The sequence below is a fragment of the Amblyomma americanum genome, chromosome 11 (genome assembly GCF_052857255.1).
Source record: "Amblyomma americanum isolate KBUSLIRL-KWMA chromosome 11, ASM5285725v1, whole genome shotgun sequence".
Lineage (NCBI taxonomy): Eukaryota > Metazoa > Arthropoda > Arachnida > Ixodida > Ixodidae > Amblyomma > Amblyomma americanum.
In genome coordinates, this window is record NC_135507.1 from 33,029,863 (window position 1) to 33,055,219 (window position 25,357).

The 25,357-nt window shown below is 49.5% G+C and overlaps 5 protein-coding genes across 6 annotated transcripts in view; all 5 read left to right on the plus strand.

Moving 5' to 3' along the window:
* Rpn1 (regulatory particle non-ATPase 1) overlaps positions 1-25,357 on the plus strand; it is a 68,199-nt gene that overhangs the window by 39,768 nt on the left and 3,074 nt on the right. The gene's annotated exons all lie outside the window — the stretch shown is intronic.
* LOC144111421 (uncharacterized) lies at positions 14,141-18,054 on the plus strand. The gene has a single exon (XM_077644718.1). The coding sequence runs from the start codon at positions 14,207-14,209 to the stop codon at positions 15,395-15,397; it is 1,191 nt and encodes a 396-aa protein (XP_077500844.1). The 5' UTR covers positions 14,141-14,206; the 3' UTR covers positions 15,398-18,054.
* LOC144111420 (uncharacterized) lies at positions 16,333-18,054 on the plus strand. Its single transcript, XM_077644717.1, has one exon. The coding sequence runs from the start codon at positions 16,333-16,335 to the stop codon at positions 17,560-17,562; it is 1,230 nt and encodes a 409-aa protein (XP_077500843.1). The 3' UTR covers positions 17,563-18,054.
* LOC144111422 (uncharacterized) lies at positions 18,193-20,614 on the plus strand. Its single transcript, XM_077644719.1, has one exon. The coding sequence runs from the start codon at positions 18,639-18,641 to the stop codon at positions 19,656-19,658; it is 1,020 nt and encodes a 339-aa protein (XP_077500845.1). The 5' UTR covers positions 18,193-18,638; the 3' UTR covers positions 19,659-20,614.
* LOC144111468 (uncharacterized) lies at positions 23,301-24,649 on the plus strand. The gene has a single exon (XM_077644786.1). It carries the CDS (start codon positions 23,447-23,449, stop codon positions 24,464-24,466), a length of 1,020 nt encoding a protein of 339 aa, XP_077500912.1. The 5' UTR covers positions 23,301-23,446; the 3' UTR covers positions 24,467-24,649.

Below are 25,357 nucleotides of genomic sequence, written 5' to 3' on the forward strand. Positions count from 1 at the left end.
CGACCGCGGCGGCTGCGTTTTTATGGAGGAAAAACGCTAAGGCGCCCGTGTGCTGTGCGATGTCAGTGCACGTTAAAGATCCCCAGGTGGTCGAAATTATTCCGGAGCCCTCCACTACGGCACCTATTCTTCCTTTCTTCTTTCACTCCCTCCTATATCCCTTTCCTTACGGCGCGGTTCAGGTGTCCAAAGATATATGAGATACTGCGCCATTTCCTTTCCCCAAAAACCAATTATTATTATTATTATGACAGTGAGGAATGTCAGACGGGAAATTCAGGGGATGTTTCGTTATCTTCACGTGCCTTTTGGAAAGGTCAAATGAGTCGCTTGTTGAACAGGGTTCAAGCAGTGTGAGACTCATTTCCCACCCGAAAACATTTTCCTTGCACATCAAACCTGAAATTGCATATAAGCGATCGTGCTCCTTGAGGAAAACTGTTTACGAAAAAAAAAATCAATATATGCTTCGCATTTCTGAAGAGTGTATAGTCGTTGTCTGCGTTATAATAACGCGTTCCCTTTTATACTGTACCGGCCTGTAATCGTTGGACCTGAGGCGACAACGCTGCTCAGCGGGAACAGTGTATGCTGCGTATGCCGATGACATTCCTGGTTCTCCGTTCTGTGTCCGCAGCGCCTTATGTCGACGCTGTGAGCATTGGACTGTCATATAGCTGCACTGCTAACCTCCTGCATGCATAAATACATGCGCACGTACGCGCCTAGCCCGGAGGGCGCAGAAAGGTTTGCAACACTCCAGCACAAAGTGCCTACGGCGCGTACACTATCCCCCCCCCCTCCCCTCTACACTACTCCCTTACCGAATAACCTATTCCAACGAGTACACCAACACGGGGGTGCGAGAAAAGGTTGCGTGAGTTCAAGGCATGCCTGTGGCGCCGCGCGTGTGTCCTTGGCTGCGTCTTTTTGCGCGTTCCTCGGAAAGGCGTGCCGCTCGCTGGACGAATGCTGGGCTACGCAGTAAAAATAGACGCGAACAACCGATACATCCTGCGAGAAGGCATGGCTTCGCATCCGGCTCTCGGCGATACGAAACCGAAGTTGTAATGCGCCTGCTCATGACTGGTGGAAACGCACATACAAGAACGCCAGAAAGCGAACGCAAACTACGAGGCGCAGCACTCCTTCTTCCAACGATGTCAATTTCCAAAACAATCTCGCGTATAAACATTCTAAAAGGAAGAAAAAAAACACGCTCGACTGTGTGTCATGACTATGTTCAGAATGGCCTGGTTCTGCGGCCGTACTGCAGCCGGCTGACTTTAAACTTGAGTCGAATGAACTGGATTTACTTCAGTAACGTTTCTTATGTCGTATACGCAACAAAATGGGGCCTGGGAGAGGAAATTTCGCGCACCGTAAGGTAATATTTTTCAATTCTTTTAGTTCTTAAATATGTTACAGCTGACGAGCCAATTAAGTAACACCCCTCGCAATTGATCAAGTTGCAGCCTTTATGCTGCAGCAAAACGCTATGGCGCCCGTGTGCTGTGCGATGTCAGTGCACGTTAAAGATCCCCGGGTGGTCGAAATTATTCCGGAGCCCTCCACTAGGGCACCTCTTTCTTCTTTCACTCCCTCCTTTATCCCTTCCCTTATGGCGCGGTTCAGGTGTCCAACGATCTATGAGACATACTGCGCCATTTCCTTTCCCCAAAAACCAATTATTATTATTATTAGCCTTTATAAAATACCTCGGGCTAGCGGATGTCCTGCAGGGCCACTTTGTGCGTTTGGGTCGGGGGCAGGAGGCGGTTCTTATGTAACGCAGCCCCCCCCCCCCCCTCCCCCCACCGCCCAGAACATTTTGAGCTTCGGAGACGTGATATAGATAGCTCGAGAGGTTGGAACGGTGACGATGCAAAACAGGTCACACTGAAGCTCTCAGAGACAAAGCGTTGCCGTGTAATGCATATTTTTGACAAAGCCGATACAAAGCTGCTCTTAAGTGCGCGTTTCGGATCCCATTGCCGTGCTGCCTTGCTAGCAAAGGCTTCACTGGGCTCAGCGGCATCCGGTGCTGCAGGCAACCACGCCCCCCCCCCCTCCCCCCACCCGCTCCTCTCCTATATGCATGCACTGTATTCCCATGCTCTGCTTGAATCTGGAGCTCGGCCAGTACCTCACTTTAGATGCGATTTAGTAAAAGAGCATGTTGTTGGTGAATAAGTACTGGCATGTTACGCCTATACGGAAGCAAACAGCGAGTGAGCTGTCCTCGAGACTTGTAGACATGTAGGAACCGCCTCGATGATCCTTCAATCGCCAGGTAGCGATGCGCTGATGAGGGACTGTGTAAAAAGGCGGCCAGTTATGTTTTTGTTTTTCCGTTTTTTTCTGAGTATAGTTTTCTTCAATATGCACGTTCTCATTCATGCCTACTCAAGTTCGATGCATAAGCAAGCATAAACTTCCCAAGTAGCAGTGGTAATCGGCCCAATATTGCAACAGGATGTTTCCATCCTAGTCCTATGTATAGGACCGGCCTTTGCCAATGCGGTTCCAATGTTGGGCAAATTACCTGTGCTGCTTGGGTTGGCTCTCGAGCCCGAACTGAACCTTTCGCGAACTTTTCATATTTGTTCGCTCCCTTATATACGTGTCACACCGGAATTTCTTGCTATGATGACAGCAAGTCTCGGGAGACGAATGAAACGGCAGGTGTGTCAAGGGTATATTTCAGGGTCATCCCTTATACTTCACCGATGTGGTGCGTGACATGCCAATATTTACACTGCAGCATCCTTCTTCAATCAGTTGGTCCTAATCTCGCATGACCCCGATGTAGCGGTGAGCTACCGCTTCCCCGTGTTCCTTGGGTCTCTTCTTTCGCGCTGGTGGGGGGGGCAAGGGTGGCGTGACAAGGCTACAGGGCTCAGGACAAGGCCAAGTACTACAGGCCCTTGCTCGTAAACTGCTCGTTCTCTGTCGGGCCAAAACGACTGTCGTCTCGAGAAGCGTGTTAAGCGCTCGTATTCCCACGTATACGTAGGCGGGAGCGTGCGGCAACCGTTGGGACGTTTCGAAATGCCGGGACATAGAAGCAAAGTGACTGGCACGCTTTCGGCTCCGTGGCGCATTAGACGGCTATAGGCGCTTGTATGCAGTACGCTGAAAGACGAGTGCGTCCGTACACGGTTGCTGTTGGCACGCCTTAAACAAAGTAATTACGTTGCAGACTCGGCTTACGACTGTGCAGCATGAGAGGAGGGGGTTGTGAGCGAAGAAAAGGCGCGGTAACTGTCTCAGTCCGAGTCTACAGACCTGTAATACGCCGTAAGGGGAGGGAGGGCGCCCCTTACAAAATTTTCTTTAGACAGTCTGTAGACTTTTCATATACTTCTATCTATAAAGTGTATAGACTCTCTATAGAGAAACCCTAGAGAACAGTCTATAGGCAATACGAATCCTATAGACAGTCTATAGACAATCTATAGATTTATGGACATACACTTTTAGTTGTCTTTAGACAGTCTATAGACTATGGATAGACAAAAATAATTATCTGTAGGAAGGCAACAGAGCCTATAAGAAGTCTATAGGCCATTTTTAATGGGGAGGGGATGAAATAGGTGCAGAAAAGCCCACGTAACAACCCATTAGTGGGTTCAGTCAGCTTGAGATGGGGGAACCGTTGTGGCGCGATTCGTGCAGTTTGTTGGAATCGACTAAGTGAGGTACCAAGAAGAGAGCGCCGTGTGCAATTTCATTTCAATGCGCTGCGCACCAAGACAAGCGGCGTGGAGATCGGGGAGTAAGCTGTGCTCTATCGTACCCCCTTTCATAAAAGGACAAGGCACTTTTATAAAGGACAAGTGCACTCAATTTTATAACAGGGAATGCACTAGACAGACACGGGGCAGATTACTCTCTTTTTTACTCCAATACAGGCGTAGAGTCGTGACGGGCGGTTAAAGACCCCGTTGAGGAACTAGCTACAGCTGATGGCCCACTTGTAAGGGAGTAATGATTGATCTCTGAGGGACTAACACTGGTGGCAACCAGTTATAGTCATCAAATGGACTGACTGCTGACCCCTTCTGGTCCTTTCTGGCATACAGTGTAGAGCGTACCAACAGTTGGTTTTAATAATTGCTTTTTTGGGGGAAAGGAAATGGCGCAGTAGCTGTCTCATATATCGTTGGACACCTGAACCGCGCCGTAAGGGAAGGGATAAAGGAGGGAGTGAAAGAAGAAAGGACGCACTTTCTATAAACCTCTCACTTACCCTCGGGAAAACCGGTTTTCTGGGCTGTGCGGAGAACGTGGGGGAGCTGAACCCTCAACTTTTTCCAGTACTACGAGCACAGCCCAGTGCCCAATATGGCGGCGCCCATGGACCTCTTTTAAATCTGTTTTTAGGGAAAGAAAAATTCCCGCCTATCTATTGCGTCATCGCTCGTCGCCAGCAGCGGGAAAGTATCGCTATTCGTTTTGGCATCACACTCAGTTGAAAATGAGATTTCAAGAAGTTTGCAGTGGTCACGTGGCAAAAACTTTACTCCATGTTCTCTGTGGTGTTCAGACTTCAACTCGGTGCTTGACCCAGCGTCCGCCAATGCCTTCTCCCCCATTACCCGACAGCTTTAAAGAGGGGCCGAATCGCCACCTGGGTAAAACCTGATCTAGCTCCTGGTAAAACATTGACAGAACATGCCTGGGAGCCGGAGATGCCGCTACGGACACTGCACCCTATCTATAGAGACCGCTCTCCAAACACGAAATAATTAAAAGGAAAGTAAGCTGTCAACTAGCGAATTCTCTCTTAGGTGCAGGGTGTGCTGCCCAAGCCCTGGGGTAGATTTCCATACGGAGTACTTACGGGTGGCGACGGAAACAAATTCTCCCCGGGAACTCCGGATCAGTAGTCGAGGGCGCTCGACTACTGATCCGGAGTTTCCGGGTTAGAACCCCACCGCGGCGGCTGCGTTTTTATGGAGGAAAAACGCTAAGGCGCCCGTGTGCTGTGCGATGTCAGTGCACGTTAAAGATTCCCAGGCGGTCGAAATTACTCCGGAGCCCTCCACTACGGCACCTCTCCCTTCCTTCTTTCACTCCCTCCTTTAACCCTTCCCTTACGGCGCGGTTCAGGTGTCCAACGATATATGAGACAGATACTGGGCCTTTCCTTTCCCCCCAAAACCAATTATTATTATTATTATTCAAAACGTGCGAAGTTAATTGTAGCAGTTACGAAGATTCTGACCGAGGTTTCAACCTCCCCTGTTTACTGACCCCAAATCTCTAGTGCCGCGTTTGAAATCCTGCTTCCATTGCAAACTGAACCAAGTCACTATGCTTTGCTGTGGGAATATGTCCCCGTTGTCAAGGGTAAGCGTTCAGCTTATTTAGTGATCGAAATCTACTCCCGAACTTGAGCAGTATACCTTGCCCCTGAAAAGGGGTTCGCTAGGGAACAGCTTACTCCCATATAAGCATTCGTATTTAGAGTGCGCCCGCTGCTCCAGAAGGACAACTGTAGCTCAAAAGCGCGTCACCAACCTGTTCAACAAGAACTTTCATTGACGCCTTCCAGACGTGTGTGGTCGACTCATGAGTGTTGGAGAACTCCACACTTGTGGTTGCGGAAGCCTTCGCCTCCCGCTTGCTCCATTTCTCCATTTCTAGTTGGAGGTAACTCGGAATTTTACCCGAGCTTGTGATTGGTCAGCGCAGCTGTCGTTCGCGATAGGCTCACAACCGTCCCCGCCGTCCTCCAAGACGTTATAACCAGGGTAGCCGTATAGCTTCCAACCTCGTTTGTAGAATGCGTGGAAAGCAATCTTGAAATGCTTCTAGCTAATCATCTCGTGTCTTATTTATCCGATAACGAAGCACTTGACAGCGCGCTTTCAGTAACATTATTAATGCATTTAAGCCCTTAGAGTATAGCGCTTATTCCAGGTCGACCCATTCTGCAAATTTCTCGTGACCGCGGTGCGATTCTCAAGACAAGCAGAGTCAATGTTCGCTCTCAATTCGCCTAATTATGCGCATATCACGGCACCGCAATGCGTTAGGGGAGGCATGCATTCCAATGCCCGCTCTTTATACCTATAACGTAACTTGATGCCGTGAAGCTGGTAGCGCCTTATCAACCCTCTGTCTATAAAAGATAGCCGAGATAAAGCCGCAGTCCAGCAGCGCTGATCAAACGGGTTGGGCACACTTACAGGGTATAGCGAGGCGTATTGGATAACTTGCATGGCTGGTGAGGGAATGTTACAAGTGTAGCACCCATCTGTGAGGAGCCGTATATATGGCCCGGGCTGGCTGAGTATACAGGTGGATGGCTATTGTAACTAGAGAGTTTTAGTTTCACGTACGTAGAGGCTTCACGTACGTAGAGCTCTTACGGGTGACCAGTGCGCATGCGCAGAACGCAAAGGGTATGAGCGAGTCTCACGTACGTACGTGAGATTCGGATTTTTACGTTGCGGTCTTTGCGTTGCTTGCGTACGTAGGTTTGACAAACATGGCGGCACCCTGCCCGCCGCTTCACGGCGATAACAGCTTCGTCGCTAATCCCTCGAGGCGATATGGTGTTCTAAACTGCTGTATTCGCCATCGATTTGCCCATTCTCACCCTCGCATAAGGTTTCAAGCGACAAATAGCTTTTGTTTTTCAGACAGAAGGGCGATTTTTCAGCTGCTAAGCCTGACGAAGTAGCGTTGGTCGTCGTCATAGCAACGGTCTCGCTATAAATGGCTTCGCTTAATGACTTGTCTTGGATGATTTTGGCTACAACCAGTGTCTGTGTTTCTTAGTAGATGGCGCTAGGCGTAACGCGCGGCGTGTTTCGCGTACGTGTAACTATAAGGGTTTCAAACCGCCTGCGTGCAGGCTACGTAGACTTCTCACGTTTGCGTACGTGAACCCTCTACGTACGTGAAACTAAAACTCTCTACTGTTCCCTCTTTGAGAGGATGGGGGGAAGTGTTAGTGTGAGGAAGTTGCTAATGACAGATGCGAGGCGATGCTCTCCTACCAATGTGAGCTGCACATGCAGTGTATAAGACGCGATGCACTCGTTCATGCGTGCGCACATCACACATGCCTGAGAGACGGGCGCGCAGGCCTCTCACATACATACAAAACAGGTTTCAGTTCCCTATTTTCGATCTCGCTCTACAGTTGGAGGTTCCCGTTGGGCTCGACTTTCTTTGTGCTGTCAAACTCTGCAGCAAACGCTAAGTGGCCGTGATTTTTATCTGCGTGTTGCGATCGCACGGGTGTGGGGACATGCTGTCTAGCCGCAGCGCCGGCTGGAATTGTCTTTCGAGAAAACCAGCCAAGAGCGGCTTACAAACATAGGCTGGAATGACACAACGTGTGAGCTACTTACAGCCAGAAATGTGCAGCGGCATTCAAATTCCCGGAAAAGAGGCAAACACCAAAGCTTCCAAGCGATGGCCTGCATGTGTGGTGCAGTCGTGCCCCGAAAGTGAAATCTGACACAACGCCACTGATCCGGAGTTCCTGGGTTCGAACCCGACCGCGGCGGCTGCGTTTTTATGGAGGAAAAACGCTAAGGCGCCCGTGTGCTGTGCGATGTCAGCGCACGCTATATTCCGGAGCCCTCCACTACGGCACCTGTTTCTTCCTTTCTTCTTTCAGTCCCTCCTGTATCCCTTCCCTTACGACGCGGTTCAGGTGTCCGCCGATATATGAGACAGATACTGCGCCATTTCCTTTCCCCGAAAACCAATTATTGTTATATCACAACGCCACGCTATATTATTCTCGGACCCTATAGTTGGGAGGTCTCAAGCGCTTCGCATTTGCCCGTCACATCCCATTTCCTGGCAAAGGAAAGGCGCTGCTGAACATATTGTTGCGGCTCGATCTGGACTGATAAATTAAAGCGGCCTTCCAGCTTTCATGTCCCGAGGCATTTTCAAGTACCTTCTAGCGGCGCTGGTTAGTCCACTCAATTCGGCCTGGTTGATCTAGTTGACCAGTCGATGTAGCGGGCTAGTTGTGCGTTGTTGGCCCAATACTTGAACTACTTGCAGCACAAAATGGAGAGGGAAGAGGGCATGAGCAGTACTATAGGCTGTATCTCTCCCATGTTCCCTGTCTATATGTATTTGTTCATTTAGCGCTGTAAGGATTTCATGCCTTTCATTAGCCTTTCACACCTTTCCGTTAGCGTCCAAGTTTCCGCCCCGTATGGGGAACTTGCGCTGAAGTTTGCGGTGCCGATTGCAGCGCCATAACACACTACATAGCGAGAAGAGCAAGCAGTTTTGGGTAGTACTATTAGTACTTTTCCGCGCCACCTTCAAGCGCTTATTGGCGGGAGCCTCCGCGCTCTGTCGAAGGCGCACGTGACGTGCGTCAGCTATCTGGGCTACGCCGAGAGAAGCTAGGCAATGAATGCTGTCAGCCAAACGCGGGTATCTAATCGCGCAGAATGTGTTCTCGCGTTTGCAGCGGCCCAAGCGGCTGACAAAAGCAGTTTTGGGTCCCCGAATGGAACAATTGCAGTGCCACCTTGGCAGCGCAGGTTCTCCATAGGTTCAAGGTTGCATTTTGCCGGCAAAATCAGGCCGCTCGTTTGGCGTGGCTTGCGCTGCCTGTGCATATATATACGTCAGCGACTGCTCGTACACGCGGCTTGCGACAGCATGAGTAAAACGGTGCACTTCACACGTGCCACCGAGCTCTCTGAGAGCGGATTACTTTCGTCTGCGCTTCGTAACAGCTGCACTTACGTAACGATGCTTCGCGAGTCCCCGGCGAGGAAGCTGACACGAGTCAGGATAGGAAAAATGCCTGCATCTTTCTTTGAAGATGTCCCTCGGAAAACTGGCGTCTTCTACCTGTACACGTGTGTCCTGTGCAACCACTTCAAAAACCCACGGTCTCTCACTAGCTGTGGCATTCGCTTCTGAGCCCAGGTCACCTTCGATCCCGGCCACGGCGGCTGTTTTTTCGATGGAGATGAAACGCAGAAACACTCACGTACTAAGATTCCGGTGCTTAAAAACCTCAGGTAGCGGATCTCACGGGCTACGCCACAGTGCCGTCCACTTCAAAACGGTGGCAACCCGTCTTTTTAGATAAGGACGGCACGATCTTTAAACACCCGCGTACTAAGCGTACTAAGACTAATCGTATGTTAAGTACAATTTCCCGGGTGATGAGTGCGTATTTTGCTGCTGGACAAATGTCAACATTCCCAGAAAGAGCCGCATTTACTGAAAACAATGATTGCGTAAAGTTTCTTCAGTGTACCTTAAAGATAATTTTTGTGCAGTCTAAGCACGAATACGCCTGAATGGGAGTAAAAAAGGGAGTAAGCTGTCCTCTAGCATATTCTCTTTTAGGGGCGGGGTCTGCTGCCCTGGTCCCGGAGTAGGTTTCGATCACTCATCACCATCATCATTAGCCTGACTACGCCTACGCCCACTGCAGGGCAAAGGCGTCTCCCATGTCTCTCCAATTAACCATGTCCTTTGCCAGCTGCGCCCACCCTATGCCTGCAAACTTCCTTAATCTCATCCGCCCACCTAACCTTCTGCCACCCCCTGCTACGCCTGCCTTCTCTTGGAATCCACTCCGTTGCCCTTAAGGACCAACAGTTATCTTTCCTTGGCATCACATGCCCTGCCCAAGACCATTTGTTCCTCTTGATTTCGACTAGGATGTCATTAACACGCGTTTGTTCCCTCACCCACTCTGCCCGCTTCCGGTCTCTTAACGTTACACCTATCATTTTTCTTTCCATACCTCGCTGCGTTGTCCTTAACTTGAGCTCAACCCTTTTCGTTAGCCTCCGCGTTTCTGCCCCGTAGCTGAGTACCGGTAAGATACAGATATTGTATACTTTTCTCTTGAGGGATATTCGTAAACTGCTATTCATGATCTGAGAGAACCTGCCATATGCGCTGCACCCAGCTTCGATAACTAAATACAGTTAATGCTTACTCTTGGCACCGCAGAGCACAGTAGTTCGGTGGAGTTAGCATTGGAAAGAGACATCTAAACGCTGCATTGAAGGTCTTGAGGTCAGCTAATAGAGGACCGTGAAGCCTAGGTTAAAATTTTCATAATTCTAGAACTCCGCACGTTTTGAAGAGAAAGTTTATTTCTGTTGCCAGCCGTAAGTATTTCGTATTTTTAGTGGGGTGTAAATCTACCCCATGCCCGTATACACCCTGCCATTAAAAGGGTGTGTCCTAGATTAGACAGCTTACTCCCTTTTAACTCCCATATAAGCGTGTTCGTGTTTATAGTGTGTGTGTTCCTGCTGCCTGCTTCTAGGACGCACAGGGTTGCTGATCGTACTGCAGCATTTCATTTTATTATTTCATTTCGTCTAGAACTAACGTGAAAGAACCATATAGGCCACCGCATTGTGCCCTGTTATCAGTTGTTTTGATCGCATTTATCCCACTTCTGTGTGGCCCAGTCGTCGGTGACATATGCGCTTGCTGTCTTGGCGTGGTTCGATCGTGTCGAAGCACGTCTATCGACGTGTTGCGCAAGGCTCTTCTTGCCATAGCTCGTAAAGCGTTCCATGTCTGTCTACCGCCCATGCCTCGTCCGTCCATTGTCTTCTCATCGCCGAGGCTGCAACCTACCCTCAGACCCGTAAATTCCTGTTTTCTGACATCGGGAGGGGCGCCAGTGTATAGCGTCTCGAAGCGCTAGAACGCGGTCACCGCGAACAGTCGCGGTATGCGTCAAGAACGCCTCCATGCGCCGTGTCCCTTATAGATAGACAATGACGGTGACAAGGGCGCATAGACAGTCAACTACACTGTACCGCGACGCCGTAGTTTACCGTATACTGACCTGCACGTGCATAATGCGGGATACAGTGCGAATGATTTGCAAGTTGAAAGTTTGGAAAGGTTTTGTTGAAACAGAGGTAGTGCAATGCAAAGTTAGAATACAGAAAGAATTCCAAGAGTTAAAGACTGGTAAGGGGATCTCCTGTCACTACTGTATAGTACAATGCATATTTAAAATACAGAAAGAGTTCCTATAGTCAAAGCTGATAAGGAGACCTCTTGTCAGTACTGTAGCACAATGCATATTTAAAATACAGAAAGGGTTCGTATAGTCAAGGCTGATAAGGAGACCTCTTGTCAGTACTGTAGTACAATGCATATTTAAAATACAGAAGGAGTTCCAATAGTCAAGGCTGATAAGGAGACCTCTTGTCAGTACTGTAGTACAATGCATATGTAAAATACAGAAAGGGTTCGTATAGTCAAGGCTCATAAGGAGACCTCTTGTCAGTACTGTAGCACAATGCATATTTAAAATACAGAAAGGGTTCGTATAGTCAAGGCTCATAAGGAGACCTCTTGTCAGTACTGTAGTACAATGCATATTTAAAATACAGAAGGAGTTCCAATAGTCAAGGCTGATAAGGAGACCTCTTGTCAGTACTGTAGTACAATGCATATGTAAAATACAGAAAGTGTTCCAATAGTCAAGGCTGATAAGGGGACCTCCTGTCACTACTGTATAGTACAATACATATTTAAAATACAGAAAGTGTTCTAATAGTCAAGGCTGATAAGGAGACCTCTTGTCAGTACTGTAATACAATGCATATTTAAAATACAGAAAGAGTTCTAAGAGTCAGACTGATAAGGGGAACCTCCTGTCAGTTCTGTACAGTACAATGCATGTGTAAAATGTAAAAAGAGTTCCAAGAGTCGAATAATGTGAGGGGACCTCATGTCAATACTATCTTGTCGAGAACTATGAATGAAAATTCAGCAGACGCGACATTAATAAGGGGGATAAATGAAGAAATTATCATCGGTTACGTACATAAAATGTAAAAAAAGGAACACATGGGCAACAAGGTATCCAGGTATTAATTAAAGACAAAGAACAATATAGCGCATATTATTTTTTAAAGTGCGAGGTGAATACAGATTTTTTAACGCAAATCAGGAGGCTACATTCCACACCGCCGTAGCGCAAGAATTACTGGTATGTTTGCTACTATAGGACAGCCTACAGTTTTTTGTTGATTGATTGATTGATTGATTGATTGATTGGTAAAAGATTCTGAAACCATGTGTGCTATATATGCTGTTATCATTAAGTTGCTTCCCTATTCTTTCACACTGTATTCACAGGCTCTTTTTGATTCCTGTTCCCTTTTTCTCTGTATTCCTGGATGCCCGACGAATATAAACACGAGCGCGACAGGAATTTTACCTGTCCACGTTGCTATGGATCGCGATTGGTCTCTGTGCGCGCTTTGGTACCTGGGCCGTGTGCCAACAGCCGTTGCTCCTGCCCACTAAAGCGCGCATTCAGCTGAACGTCAGCAATCAACTCGAAGACTGGCATGTACGTGGAAGTGTACGTGTGCTCTTGTTTTGAGCCTGCGCTGTCTAAAGACACTACATTTTTTTTTTTACGCATTAGGGGCAGTCGATTATGAACACCTTTTTCCGAGCGTTTTTATTTCCGATACTCTTTTTTTATTTTTCAGCAGTCCTGCGACGCATAGGCTGGACGCACTATAGACGTCAGTTAAAACCTGTCATAATCGGCAGGCCTCGCCTGCGGCCGTCATTTGCTTCGTGTGACTAACGGCCTCCAGTGCATAGACAGGGATAAGATGACCGTTTGGACAACCATATAGTTCAGCTAAACCTAGAGTTTGTCGGGAGTCTGAGCCGCATTGCGTTCGAAGCGACCGACGACAGGTGATGGACGTGTATGCTAAAGGTAAACATCGCAAAGCTGTGCGGGCCCATGCGTTTGCGCTTCGGGCATGTTTTAAGGGTCCATATTCACGTACGATTTCGTACGTAGTCCAGTTACTTTTTTAACAGAGTTGATACTGAGCCGCTAGAACACGCTTCCTGATTCATGTGCATGTTTCGATGCATTGCCCCCGAGAAAAAAAGCGATCATTATTTATCGTGCTCTAACGTAACTTGCTTCATTCGAGGCGTTATTTCACGGAATCACGATGGGCAAGTTTCGGGCATATATAGTATTCGTCCTCACAAAACAGCCTTCTTGGTTCCTTCTGGTACACTGTAGTGGAGGGCTCCGGATTAATCTAGACCACCTTGCGCACGTTAGCAACCCGCAGGTGGTTTAAATTATACCGGAGCCGTCCACTACGGAATTCTTCACAGCCCATGAATCGCTTCGGTGCGTTAAACCCTACAATTTACAAATTACGCTTTGGTTGGCTTAGTTGACGTAATACACGTCCAGTTCAAGCACAAACGTCGATGCAATCAACTGAAGTTTTCTCAATCTTCGCGCTTTAAATCTACCCGAGGGTCTGGAGCATGGCAGAGAAGTCGAATTGCGTTCTGGGCAGCTTATAACGCATCATAGAGCCGTAAAAGAAGTTCTCCATGGTGTCCCTTTAAATGAGTGCATGGCTAAAAATAGTGAAAAAAAAGATGGCGAATGTGCATGACTATCGTTCTCTTTTTACTCGACCTTACAATGCTCCACTATTCGATACCACTGGCACATGGCAGAAGTCTGAAAGGCCGGTTGTATGTGGTATTTCCGTGAAAGTCCGGTGCCACTAACGGCGCCGGCTGCGTTGCGGTATGGTATGAAATTTGTTCCCGGTGTACAAACCGGCGTTTTCAAAACTGCTTTGTCACGATGACTGATAATTTCTCTAGAAAACTTCCATGTTACCTCGGTGGTATACATTTGGTTCCAATTTTAGGGCGTACGTTGACGCGTGCGTCCACCGCATATACCGCGGCCTTGTGACAAATCTCGAAATGTCTGAAGTCCACAATTTACGCGCGAATTCTATAGATATATACGGCATGCCGGCACAGCTCACATCTGCGCCGTCGCCATAACTTGTGATATTTCTCTTCCCTTTTACTTTCTCTCTGTACGCGCGGCGTGTGTTGCGAGGCAGAGTTCCTGACCGGTGCTGGCTGCATGTGCAGTCCCAACCACAGGGGCGTAGAGGTATACGCGTCGCACTTCGTGCGAATAACGTAAAACAAAGCAAACTGCAAAACAAAAACTCGCGATCCGTGTTTGTGAAGCCACGGCCATTTGCGATCCCCCGTAACGCAGCTGCGCTCCCCTCTGCGCCGGCCTCTTTCCCGAGCGCATAAGAGCAGAGGCCACGTGACCTCCTGTACGACACATCTCCCGGTGCTGCCTCTGCACAGGCAGTAGTAGCGCTGTGTGCAGGCAAGCATGGCGCCCACTATGCAGCAATCTGATTCACCCTCCCGTTTCTGGGTACTGTTGGCTCTGTTGGTCTATGGAACGCCTCTCGTCCGCGGTTCCGATACTGCGGGTGACTGCTCCGGACACTTCGTGGTGGAAGACTCGACAGTTAAGCTCGTCATACAGCAGTACGTAAACTCCACCGAGAGCGTCGTGGAATGCCGCTACACGTTCGAGGCTCCGCAGAAATCTGGTCTGCTTGTCATCGCGAACGACATCAGGGCCGTGAATGATGCGGAGATACCAGGATGCCCCGTGTCCATCTACAACAACGCCGAGGCATCGGGGGACCCGGTTTATTCTCTTTGCGGTCACTACGCCTCTACGACGATCCCGGTGCCGGCTTCTACGGGTCTGGTCGTCTACAAGCCTGAGTTCAACGATGAACCGTACACGCTAACCCTGGACTTGCAAGTGGCCCTAACCGGAGGAAGCTACCTTCGCGCCTGCGGTGATTCGCGGCTCAGCGCAGTGTCCGCCGTGCCGGTCAGGTATTCTGTGGGCTTCAGGGCGGACTCTGGCTCTGGAGACGCCTCCGACTTCTGCGACCTCAACGTGACGAGCAAAGACGACGGCGAGACCTTGGGCACCAAGTGCGTCCTCACCAGCGAAGGCGTCTGCAACTACGAGGTCCTTCTGGGTGACGGAAGTGTGGCGGAGTCCGCGGACTCTGTAGACCTGTCCACCTCTGGTGGATCAGCTACGATAAGGCTACACCCGGCGGGCATCACAGGAGTCCTGATCTCCAGTCTTCCGGCGGGATTTGTTCCCTTAGCCTCGCTAGAACCGCCGGCGGTTCCATCCGAAGAAACCGTCCCGAGTTCGACCGGCCCAACAGACGCCGCAGATGCTAACGAGACTTTGACGGAAAGTCCGGCGGACATTGTCGTGAGCTTGACTACGAATGTGACGACGAACGTGACGGAGGCTCCGACGATGAATGTTACTGATTACAACGTGACCACGAACGGTAGCACAGTTGGCGATGATGATGACGATGAGGACGACGATGATGACCTCATCCTGATAATCGACTACGGTCCACCGACGTTCTGGCAGAAGACGACTCGTTGGGTCAGCGAGACGTGGACAACCATGTACTACACAGTTACGTTTACTTGGAAGACCATTGAGACATGGATTTACAGCTGGTTCTGAGAGAAATAGCTTCCACTTTCGGGACGCATCTGTATCGTCTTTCCTGAAGATTGACCGCAAGGGAGCAAGGCACACCGGATGATGCACTTAAAGCTTGCCTTGACTTGTTTGTTCAGTTTGAAGCTGAATGTTCAGACAAAGCAAATCTTCCGGGCATATTTTTGTTTATCTTTATTTACTTACTACTAAGCCATTTACTTTGTACGTGTGAGAGTGTAATTCTGCCTATCTTTAATCGCTATTGGAGTACTCTGGCATCGCGGATTCTACTGTCACTATCATGATCTGCCCCACCGAAACACTGTTCGCGCCCGAGCAGACCTTGTGGCATTTGTGCACTTTGCGCTTTGGAGTGGCAGTGTACGTGCTCTACTAGAACACTCCTAGGTGCATTCATGTGTTTTATTATTACTTGTTCGAGCTTTGCTTGGTACGTCCGCATACATCATATGTCGTTTTTTTGTAGCAATTGCCTTCAATGATGTATGTATTCATGAGATGAGAAATAAAAACGGATATGAACGGCACGTGACAAATCATTGCACTGTGTACTTCCAGACTTGCAGTTTCTTTCTGCCGATTATTTCGTGCATTCTGTCACAACGTATTTTCTTACAGCCGCATGCTGACTGCAGAACTCTCTGCACACCAGCAAGACATCAGGCTCATTTGACAGGGGACTACTTCATGTTCGCGTTGGCGCATCTGTAGGCGGCCTGCATACATGCCGTAGTGTACTGCTTTAAACTTTACTTATCGCCAACAGCTCAGCTTTCCAAAAACATCTGTTCAGCACCGTCCGTATCGCTTCAGCTATAAAAGCCCGAGTAGGTACGTAAGCTTCGGCCGGAAATGAAAAACACACGAAGAAAATTCACCCGGATGTATGACTCCCCGGTATCAATGTCATAAGCTGCGCGCTGCGGCAGTTCTGCATGACATTCCAGCCTCTTCTGCTTGCACACGCACGCAGTAAGCGCAGCCACCTGGTATTGCTCACTCCTTCCGGTTCATTGTTTCTGCTCCGTCGCCAAAGCTGGCGGCTGCACACAGGTATGGCACGTGCAGCTAAGCAGTCGATCGCCCTATTCTGGCTCCTCTTCGGCCTTTTGGTCCACCAGACGCCGCTCAGCCGTGGGTCCGAAACGCCTGGAGGATGTTCCGGTCACTTCGTGCTGGAGGACTCTACGGCTAAACTCGTCATTCAGCAGTACGTGAATACTACCGGCAGCGTCGTAGAATGCCGCTACGCCTTCGAGGCTCCCCAGCACTCCGGTCTGCTGGTCATTGCGAACGACATCAGGGCCGTGAACGACGCGGAGATACCAGGCTGCCCTGTGGCCATCTACAACAACGCCGAAGCGTCAGGGGACCCGGTGTATTCTTTGTGCGGTCACTACGCTACTTTGACTATCCCGGTACCTGCCTCCGTGGCTGTGGTCGTCTACAAGCCTGAGTTCAACGGTGAACCGTACACTCTAACCCTGGACCTGCAAGTTGTCCTTACCGGAGGAAGCAACCTCCGCGCCTGCGGTGATTCGCGGCTCAGCGCAGTGCCCGCAGTGCCGGTCAGGTATTCCGTGGGCTTCAGGGCTGACGCTGGCTCTAAAGACGCGTCCGACTTCTGCGACCTCAACGCGACGAGCAAAGACGTCGGCGAGACGTTGGGCACCAAGTGCGTCCTCACCAGCGAAGGCGTCTGCAACTACGAGGTCCTTCTGAGCGACGGAAGCGTGGCGGAGTCCGCGGAATCCATAGACCTCGCCGACGCTGGAGGATCGGCTACGGTCAGGCTACACACCGCAGGAATCACCGGAGTCCTGGTCACCAGCCTTCCGGCCGGATTCGTACCGTTATCCTCACTAGAACCACCGCCCACTGTGGTTCCCCCTGAAGAGGCCACTTCTAACAGTCCTTACAGCACAACGGGCATTGCGAGTTCGACTGAAACCGCAGTGGAAATCACAACGGGCGCTTCCGTAAGCTCCTCGACAGAGACTTCTACTGATAACGTCGGTAATGACGACGTCGAAGTTGTCGTCGACTCCCCACCATCGCTATGGGACAGGATGACCAGTTGGTTTGTTGACACCTGGGAAACGGTTAAAAACGCTGTCACATGTGCCTTCAAGACCGTCGGAGATTGGTTTCGCAGTTGGTTCTGAATGTATATCCTCGTGAGCTCTTTCTCGTATCTTTTTTTCGCGTTCTCGATCACATGAACAGAAGCGGCCATTTGTTCCGTTGTTCCTGATGCGGTGACGCTGAGCGCTATTGTCTTTTTTTGATGTTCGAGCGGGTTGATTGCCTACTACCTTAACAGGAGCATTTGAACTCCTAGATGCTATGGCGAAGACGAGGATGAATGAAGCCCAAGGTTTTAGTAAATTGAATATGCGTGGCTCTAGCTTTCAAGTTCTAAAGCCTCTTTCGGTGTAGTCAGACAGTGCATATGACAGGTGAGCGCCGTATGCGTGTGTGTTCCATAAACAAGTTAGTTAGGTTTTTCTTCATTGTATATAGTTAGAAAGCGCGAAAACTCTACGAAAGACAAAAGAAGACGACACAAAGAGAAGCGCCGTGTCCTCCTGTTTTGTATTTTGCAGTGTTTTCTCTCTGTTCCATGGATATAAAATAAACTTTTAACGACTTGTCCAGCCTTCCATCGTATTAGATATTTCTTTCGAAATATTTTGCAGACCAGTGTGCACGTTTGAGAAAAAACAGCTTTGACGTTTGGCAGCTGTTGGTTGCTGTGATTTATTTTCAAGGCACGTGAATCATACTTTTCTTTCCGGTCCGGAGATAATTACTTCGTATTTTTTTGCCTAGCCCAGTGTGTGAATAATGTGACCAATGTCAAGCCAGAAGGTCAGTTCTTTAATACATGAGCCGCATTCCGCACGTGTGGAGAACCGTATAGTTACGGCACGTTACCTTTAACTAGGCATCTAGCCACGTGCACGTGCTCCAAATACGACAACTCCCTCGGCATTGCATGCACATTCTTTCCCTGAAACACAGACACCCAATGTAGCCAAGGAAAGCAATGTTAAAATTGACGAGCGAGTGGAGTTTCTAATGCTGCGAATGTTGCGGTATTTGACGCGAACAGCTGTGCTTCAAACAGTACCAGCCTTGTCCGCTGGCACGGAGTCATCTCCACGTGACTTTAGATATTGCTCATATAGCGTCTGTCTCTGAACTGGAGGCAGCAGCGCGGCGGAAAACGTACACAAGCATGGGACTCGCTCCGCGACAACCTACATCACTCCGCCTATTGTGGCTGCTGTCGACTCTGCTAGTTCACGCGACGCCGCTGGTTTCCGGCTCTGTGACGGCGGCCGACTGTTCCGGACACTTTGCCGTAGAGGACTCGACCGTGAAGCTCCTCATCCAGCAGTATGTGAACTCTACCGACAGCGTCGTGGAGTGCCGTTACACGTTCGAGGCTCCACGGCACTCCGGTCTTCTGGTCATCGCAAACGACATCAGGTCTGTGCACGACGCTGAGATACCCGGTTGTCCCGCGGCCGTCTACAGCAACGCCGATGCATCAGGGGACCCTGTGTACTCTTTGTGTGGCCACTATGGTACCATGACCATCCCCGTACCTGCTTCCGTGGCTCTGGTGGTGTACAAGCCGGAGTTCAACGGCGAGCCGTACACGCTAACCATGGACTTGCAAGTGGCCCTAACCGGAGGAAGCAACCTCCGCGCCTGCGGTGATTCACGGCTTAGCGCGGTGTCAGCGGTTCCCGTCAGGTACTCGGTGGGGTTCAGGGCCGACGCTGGTTCCGGCGACGGCTCAGACTTCTGCGATCTCAATGTGACAAGCAATGACAGCGACGAAACTCTGGGCACCAAATGTGTTCTCACCAGCGAAGGCGTCTGCAAATACCAGGTCCTCCTCAACAATAGCACCTCGGCGCAGTCTCTGGAGCACATCGATCTCTTCGCTGCTGGTGGTTCGGCTACCGTCAGGCTCCATCCGGCTGGCACTACAGGGTTACTGGTCTCCAATCTTCCGGCAGGATTCGAACCTGTGACATTTTTAGAACCACTCATCGTTGTCTCTAGCAACGCCAACTGGACTAATGGAACAATCACAAACGTGACCGATGGTTCGACGATAGAGGTCATTACCGTCGACGTCCCCGTGTCTTTCTGGAAGAAGACGGGTCGCTTGTTCAGCAATGCGTGGAAAAACGTGAAGCACGCCTTCAAAAGCTTCGGAAAGTGGTTTCGTGATTTGTTCTAGGATGTCATTCGGCAGTCCTGATGTGTAGTGTTCTGTCGCTGCGGGTGACGCGGTAGTGAAATTTCCACGTTCTCAGCAGTATGGATATGGACAGCCACACAATCGTCAACACCGATATGGTATTGCTTTTAAATGCTGCCTGAAATCGCAGTTTGTTTGTTTTTTTTTCATTAAAGAGCTAGCCCTCGCTTTCCTTGCCTTCTTTTCTTGAAAACCTCACCATCGCCTCGCGCGTGGTAAATACGAGACTGGCGTTTGTTGCGGTTAGATTTTGTTACAGCTAGGAGTACAACACACCGCAGCGTTTATACAAGGACAAAGACAAGACGGGACACCACCGCCTTTTTCTTCCGCCCTATCTGTCATGAATTACCAACTAGCCCGATCAGCCAGGCTCGCATATTTTGTAGCCTGCAGGCGATATAACCTCACACGTGTCGCGTAGCGCTCAGAACTAAGGCCTTCTTCCTTTCTAACGCGTCATCATGACGCTATAGTGCAGCTGGCGTTGCAGGTGCCAGCAAACGCACTTGTACGTGCCACCGCTCAAGAGTATAGTATGGGAGCTCGGTTACCATGGGCAGAGGCGCTGATCGTGGTATTAGTTGATAACCGGAACGATCTAAAGTCTCGTGGGAAAGGAGGAGAGATCTCAAGTTGAACGGAAAACGACGTGACTAAACGCAAAATATTTAATTTGCCCTTTTCTGTCGGGCAAGTCGGGAAAAATATTTCAGGACGCTTTCGTTCGTGAATTCACCTTATGGCCTCAAAGGGTTTTCTGTAATTATGGTGAAAAGGCGGATTTAGAGCCCTTTTTTGGTTTATATACTCGTGACTACGTGGTTCTGCGCCGAATTTCGTCGTTTTTTCTGGCCTGCTGTGTATCTGTGAGTTTTGCTACGTACAAAAATTTTTGAAGCTTTTTTTTTTCTAATAAAAGCCATACGTTTGAATGCGATTACATTTCTGGCTAGTTATCTTTGTTTGACTCTTCTTTAAACCTTTGCAAAAAGGTTATTCTTGTTTGGCACAATGAGTTTTCTCGAGTTATCATAGCTGCTCAAGCCGCCTGGGTAATTATTGTAAACACAGGCATGCGCACGGGGAAGGGGGATGGAGTTGTAGAGGAGACAGTGACCCCCCCCCCCCCCCCAAATAGGCATAGGGTGAGGGGGACGCAAATTTTGTCCAATTTTTTTCACTTCCCGCAGGACATGAACAAGAAGACGGTTCTCTATAGAGCGAAATCTGCACGAGCAACTTCGCGGAGCTCGCGGTGGAACTTTCCGAGAGGGCGCAGTACGGTCGGAGGACACTCAGAATATATCGAGCGCGAACTCAGCTTCGCAAAAACTGGAAGCATGCCACGGATAGATACTCGTAGATGAGTCGTGGCCCATTCAAAACACGGGGCTGCGAAAACCGCTTCAGGGGCTCCAGGCGACCCCGCACCCCGTGAACCCAAGAACCACTGCCCTCGAAACCATGTCACTCCCACATGCTCTCTTATCTACCCTAAAGATCTCCCGGTTCGTGTGCTTCCCTTTCTCCTTCCCTCCTCACCACTTTAGACGAATTAAAGCTGCACACTTAATGGCACACTTTCACCCGACCCAGTTCCGAAGCGTCAAGTTTTAGTGCAGTAGCACACTATAGTCGGATACAACTCAAGAACGAAGCGGCTTTTCCGCGTCAAAAGGCCCCTTTCCAGCCAATGGAGTCGGCCGATTATTCATATGCCTGCTAGAGTGGCAATGCAGGAAGTGGCGGATAAAAGGGAATAGTCCCCTCCCTTCATGGTCAGGGACAGTCCCCTCCTTGAATTGTCACGCTAGCAGAATCATGAGAACCGGCCGATGCTATTGGCTGGAAGGGAAACCTTTGACGGGGATAAGCCGCTTTGTTCTTGAGTTGTATCTGACTATAGCCGCACTTTATGGATTTCGGGCGTACATATACACGTCCCTGAAGACTCTTACCTGGGTACTACTCTGTGGACATCTACAACAACCCTGAAGCGTCAGGGGACCCGGTGTATTCTTTGTGCGGTCACTACGCTACCTTAACTATCCCGTTGCCTGCCTCCGTGGCTTCGTAGTTTACAAGCCGGAGTTCAACGGCAAGCCATATACCCTAACCCTGGACTTGCAAGTGGCCCTAACCGGTGGAAGCAACCTCCGCGCCTGCGGCGATTCGCGGCTCAGCGCAGTGTCCGCCGTGCCAGTGAGGTATTTTATCTGCTCTAGGGCCGACGCTGCCTCCGGAGTCGCTTCCGACTTTAGCGACCTCAACGTGACGAACAAAGACGACGGGGAGACATTGGGCACCAAGTGCGTTCTCATTAGCGAAGGTGTTTGTAACTATAAGGTAATTGTGAGCGATGGAATCCTGTCAAAGTTCCTGGAATCGATAGAGCTGTTTACTCTGGTGGATCGGCTACGGTCAGGCTACACCCGGCGGGCATCACTGGGGTCCTGGTCTCTAACCTGCCGTCGAGATTTTTGCCGTTATCCTCACGAGAACAACTACCCACTGTGGTTCCCCCTGAAAAGGCAACTTCAAGCACTTCCTACAGCACGACGTGCATTGCAAATTCAGCTGAAACCGCAGTGTAAAACGCAACGGGCACTTCCGTAAGCTCCCCGACAGGAACTTCTGCTGATAAAGTCGGTAATAACGATCGACGTCAAAGTTGTCAAGGGCTCTCCGGAATCGCTGACAGGACAACCAGGTGGTTTATTGACGCCTCGGAAACGGTTGAAAACGCCGTCACCTGTGCCTTCAAAACCGTCGGAGATTGGTTTCGCAGTTGGTTTTGAATATACCCTCGCGAGCTATTTCTCGATTTTTTTTTCTGAGTTAGATCACATAAACAAAACAGGTCATTTGTTCCGTTCTTTCTGGAAGCCGCGCCGCAAATTGCGGCCGTTGTCTTTTTTTTTTTTGTTTGAACGGGTCCATTGCATACTACCTCGACAGGAGCATTTGAACTCCGCTATGCTATGGCGATAAAGAGGATGAGTGAAACCCAAGGTTTTTGTAAACTGCATGCGCGTGGTTCTTTCAAGCTCTAAAACATCTGGATGGTGTTGACATACAGTGCATGCATGAGCGGCGTGCGCGGGTGTTCCATAAACAAATTTGGTCTTTCTTCAATATGGATGAAAGAGCGCGAAAACACTGCGAAAGACAAACGAAGACGACACAAAGTGGAGCGCCGTGTCCTCTTGCCCAGCTTTCCACCCTATTAGGTTTTTCTCTCGAAAAATGTTCAGTACCAGTGTGCGCGTTCCATGAAAAACAGTTTTGAAGTCTCGCACCGGTTGTTTGATGCGATTTATTTTCACGGCACGTGTATCATACTCTTCTTTCTGGACATATTAATTGCTTATTTTTTGGCTAGCAGAGTATATGTACAAAGTTAGGAATGTCAAGCCAAAACGTTGGTTTTTTTTTATATGAGCCGTATTCCGCATATTTGGTGGACCGTGGTTACGGCACGTTACCTTTCGTTACACACCTGACCACGTAGACGTCTTCCAAATACGACTACTCCCTCGGCGTTTCCTTAATCACAGACAACCCTTGCAATAAAAATAATGTTAAAAAGAACAAGCGAGTTGAGGCTCCAATGCTGCGAATGTACTCGTCACGAACAGCTGTCCATCCGTCAGTGCTAGTCTTGTCCGCTGGCACGGAGTCATCTCCACGTGACTTCAGATATTGCTCATATAGCGTCTGTCTCTGAACTGGAGGCAGCAGCGCGGCGGAAAACGTACACAAGCATGGGACTCGCTCCGCGACAGCCTCCATCACTCCGCCTATTGTGGCTGCTGTCGACTCTGCTAGTTCACGGGGCGCCGCTGGTTTCCGGCTCTGTGACGGCGGCCGACTGTTCCGGACACTTTGTCGTGGAGGACTCGACCGTGAAGCTCCTCATCCAGCAGTATGTGAACTCTACCGACAGCGTCGTGGAGTGCCGTTACACGTTCGAGGCTCCACAGCACTCCGGTCTTCTGGTCATCGCAAACGACATCAGGTCTGTGCACGACGCCGAGATACCCGGTTGTCCCGCGGCCGTCTACAGCAACGCCGATGCGTCAGGGGACACCGTGTACTCTTTGTGTGGCCACTATGGTACCATGAGCATCCCCGTACCTGCTTCCGTGGCTCTGGTCGTGTACAAACCGGAGTTCAACGGTGAACCGTACACCGTAACCCTGGACTTACAAGTGTCCCTAACCGGAGGAAGCAACCTCCGCGCCTGCGGTGATTCACGGCTTAGCGTGGTGTCTGCGGTTCCCGTCAGGTATTCGGTGGGGTTCAGGGCCGACGCTGGCTCTGGCGATGTCTCAGATTTCTGCGATCTCAACGTGACCACAAATGACAGCGATGAGACTCTGGGCACTAAATGCGTCCTCACCAGCGAAGGCGTCTGCAAATACCAGGTCCTCCTCAGCAATGGCACCACGGTGGAGTCTTTGGAGCACATCGATCTCTTCGCTGCTGGTGGTTCGGCTACCGTCAGGCTCCATCCGGCTGGCACTACAGGGGTACTGGTCTCCAATCTTCCGGCGGGATTCGAACCCGTGACATTTTTAGAACCACTCTTGGTTGTTTCCAGCAACGCCAACTGGACTAATGGAACAATCACAAACGTGACCGATGGTTCGACGATAGAGGTCATTACCGTCGACGTCCCCGTGTCTTTCTGGAAGAAGACGGGTCGCTTGTTCAGCAATGCGTGGAAAAACGTGAAGCATGCCGTCACAACCATCGGAAGCAAGTTTCGTGGCATGTTCTAGGACGTCACCCACCGGACCTTCTGTGTGCTTGTATGCTGTTCTGTCGCTGCGGCTATGGCGGAAGTGATCTTTCCATTTTCTCTGCAGTATGCATATATAGACATCCGCACAAGCGTCAACGCCGATGTGGTATTGCTTTTACATGCTGACTGAAACCCCAGCTTCTTATCATTAAAGTGCCCTCTCGCATTTCTGGCCTTCTTTCTTTCGAAAACCTCGTCATCGCCTTCTGCGTCGTAATTACGGAGCTGGTGTTTGCAGCGGGTAGAGTTCGTATCAGCTAGGAATACAACACAGCGCAGCTGTACGTGAAATCTCTTTGAGGATAATTGTCATTGTAATGTTAGTAATTAACTAAATGCAATAATTAATCTTGTATTAACTGCAGTTAACATGCACTGTTTATATTGAAAACTTAGAGATAGTGACATTTGATTACTGTACTATTTGTGCAATATTAGTAAGGCGCCTGTGTCCTGAGATAAGCAGTTTCATGCCGAGTGCCGTGGTCTCGCATGCGTAATTAGACGGACTATATAGGCTGAAACTTTATACACTCGCATTCAGGGCACAGGCGCGTTACTAAAATCATACAAAATAGAATGTTCATCAAAAGCAACTGTTTCTAAGTTTTCAATATAAACATGCATGCTAACGGCATTCAATAAAAGGTTAATTATTTCATTCAGTTAATTACTGGTATTACAATAGCCATTATCATCACAGCTTGGGTGTGGGGTGCTCAACATTGCTGAAAATTTAATCGTCCTCCTGTCGCACGTTGATCGTCGCTTTTGATTTTTTTTTTTGCAAAATAAGCTTTATATCGCATATAATCCAATGACTGTATACTTCACGTCCAACATTTTGGGACAAAAATTGAATGTTGAA

Bases quoted from the DNA above. Each gene is read 5' to 3' on its own strand.
- LOC144111421 (XM_077644718.1), top strand. From the start codon at position 14,207: ATGGCGCCCACTATGCAGCAATCTGATTCACCCTCCCGTTTCTGGGTA.
- LOC144111420 (XM_077644717.1), top strand. From the start codon at position 16,333: ATGACATTCCAGCCTCTTCTGCTTGCACACGCACGCAGTAAGCGCAGC.
- LOC144111422 (XM_077644719.1), top strand. From the start codon at position 18,639: ATGGGACTCGCTCCGCGACAACCTACATCACTCCGCCTATTGTGGCTG.
- LOC144111468 (XM_077644786.1), top strand. From the start codon at position 23,447: ATGGGACTCGCTCCGCGACAGCCTCCATCACTCCGCCTATTGTGGCTG.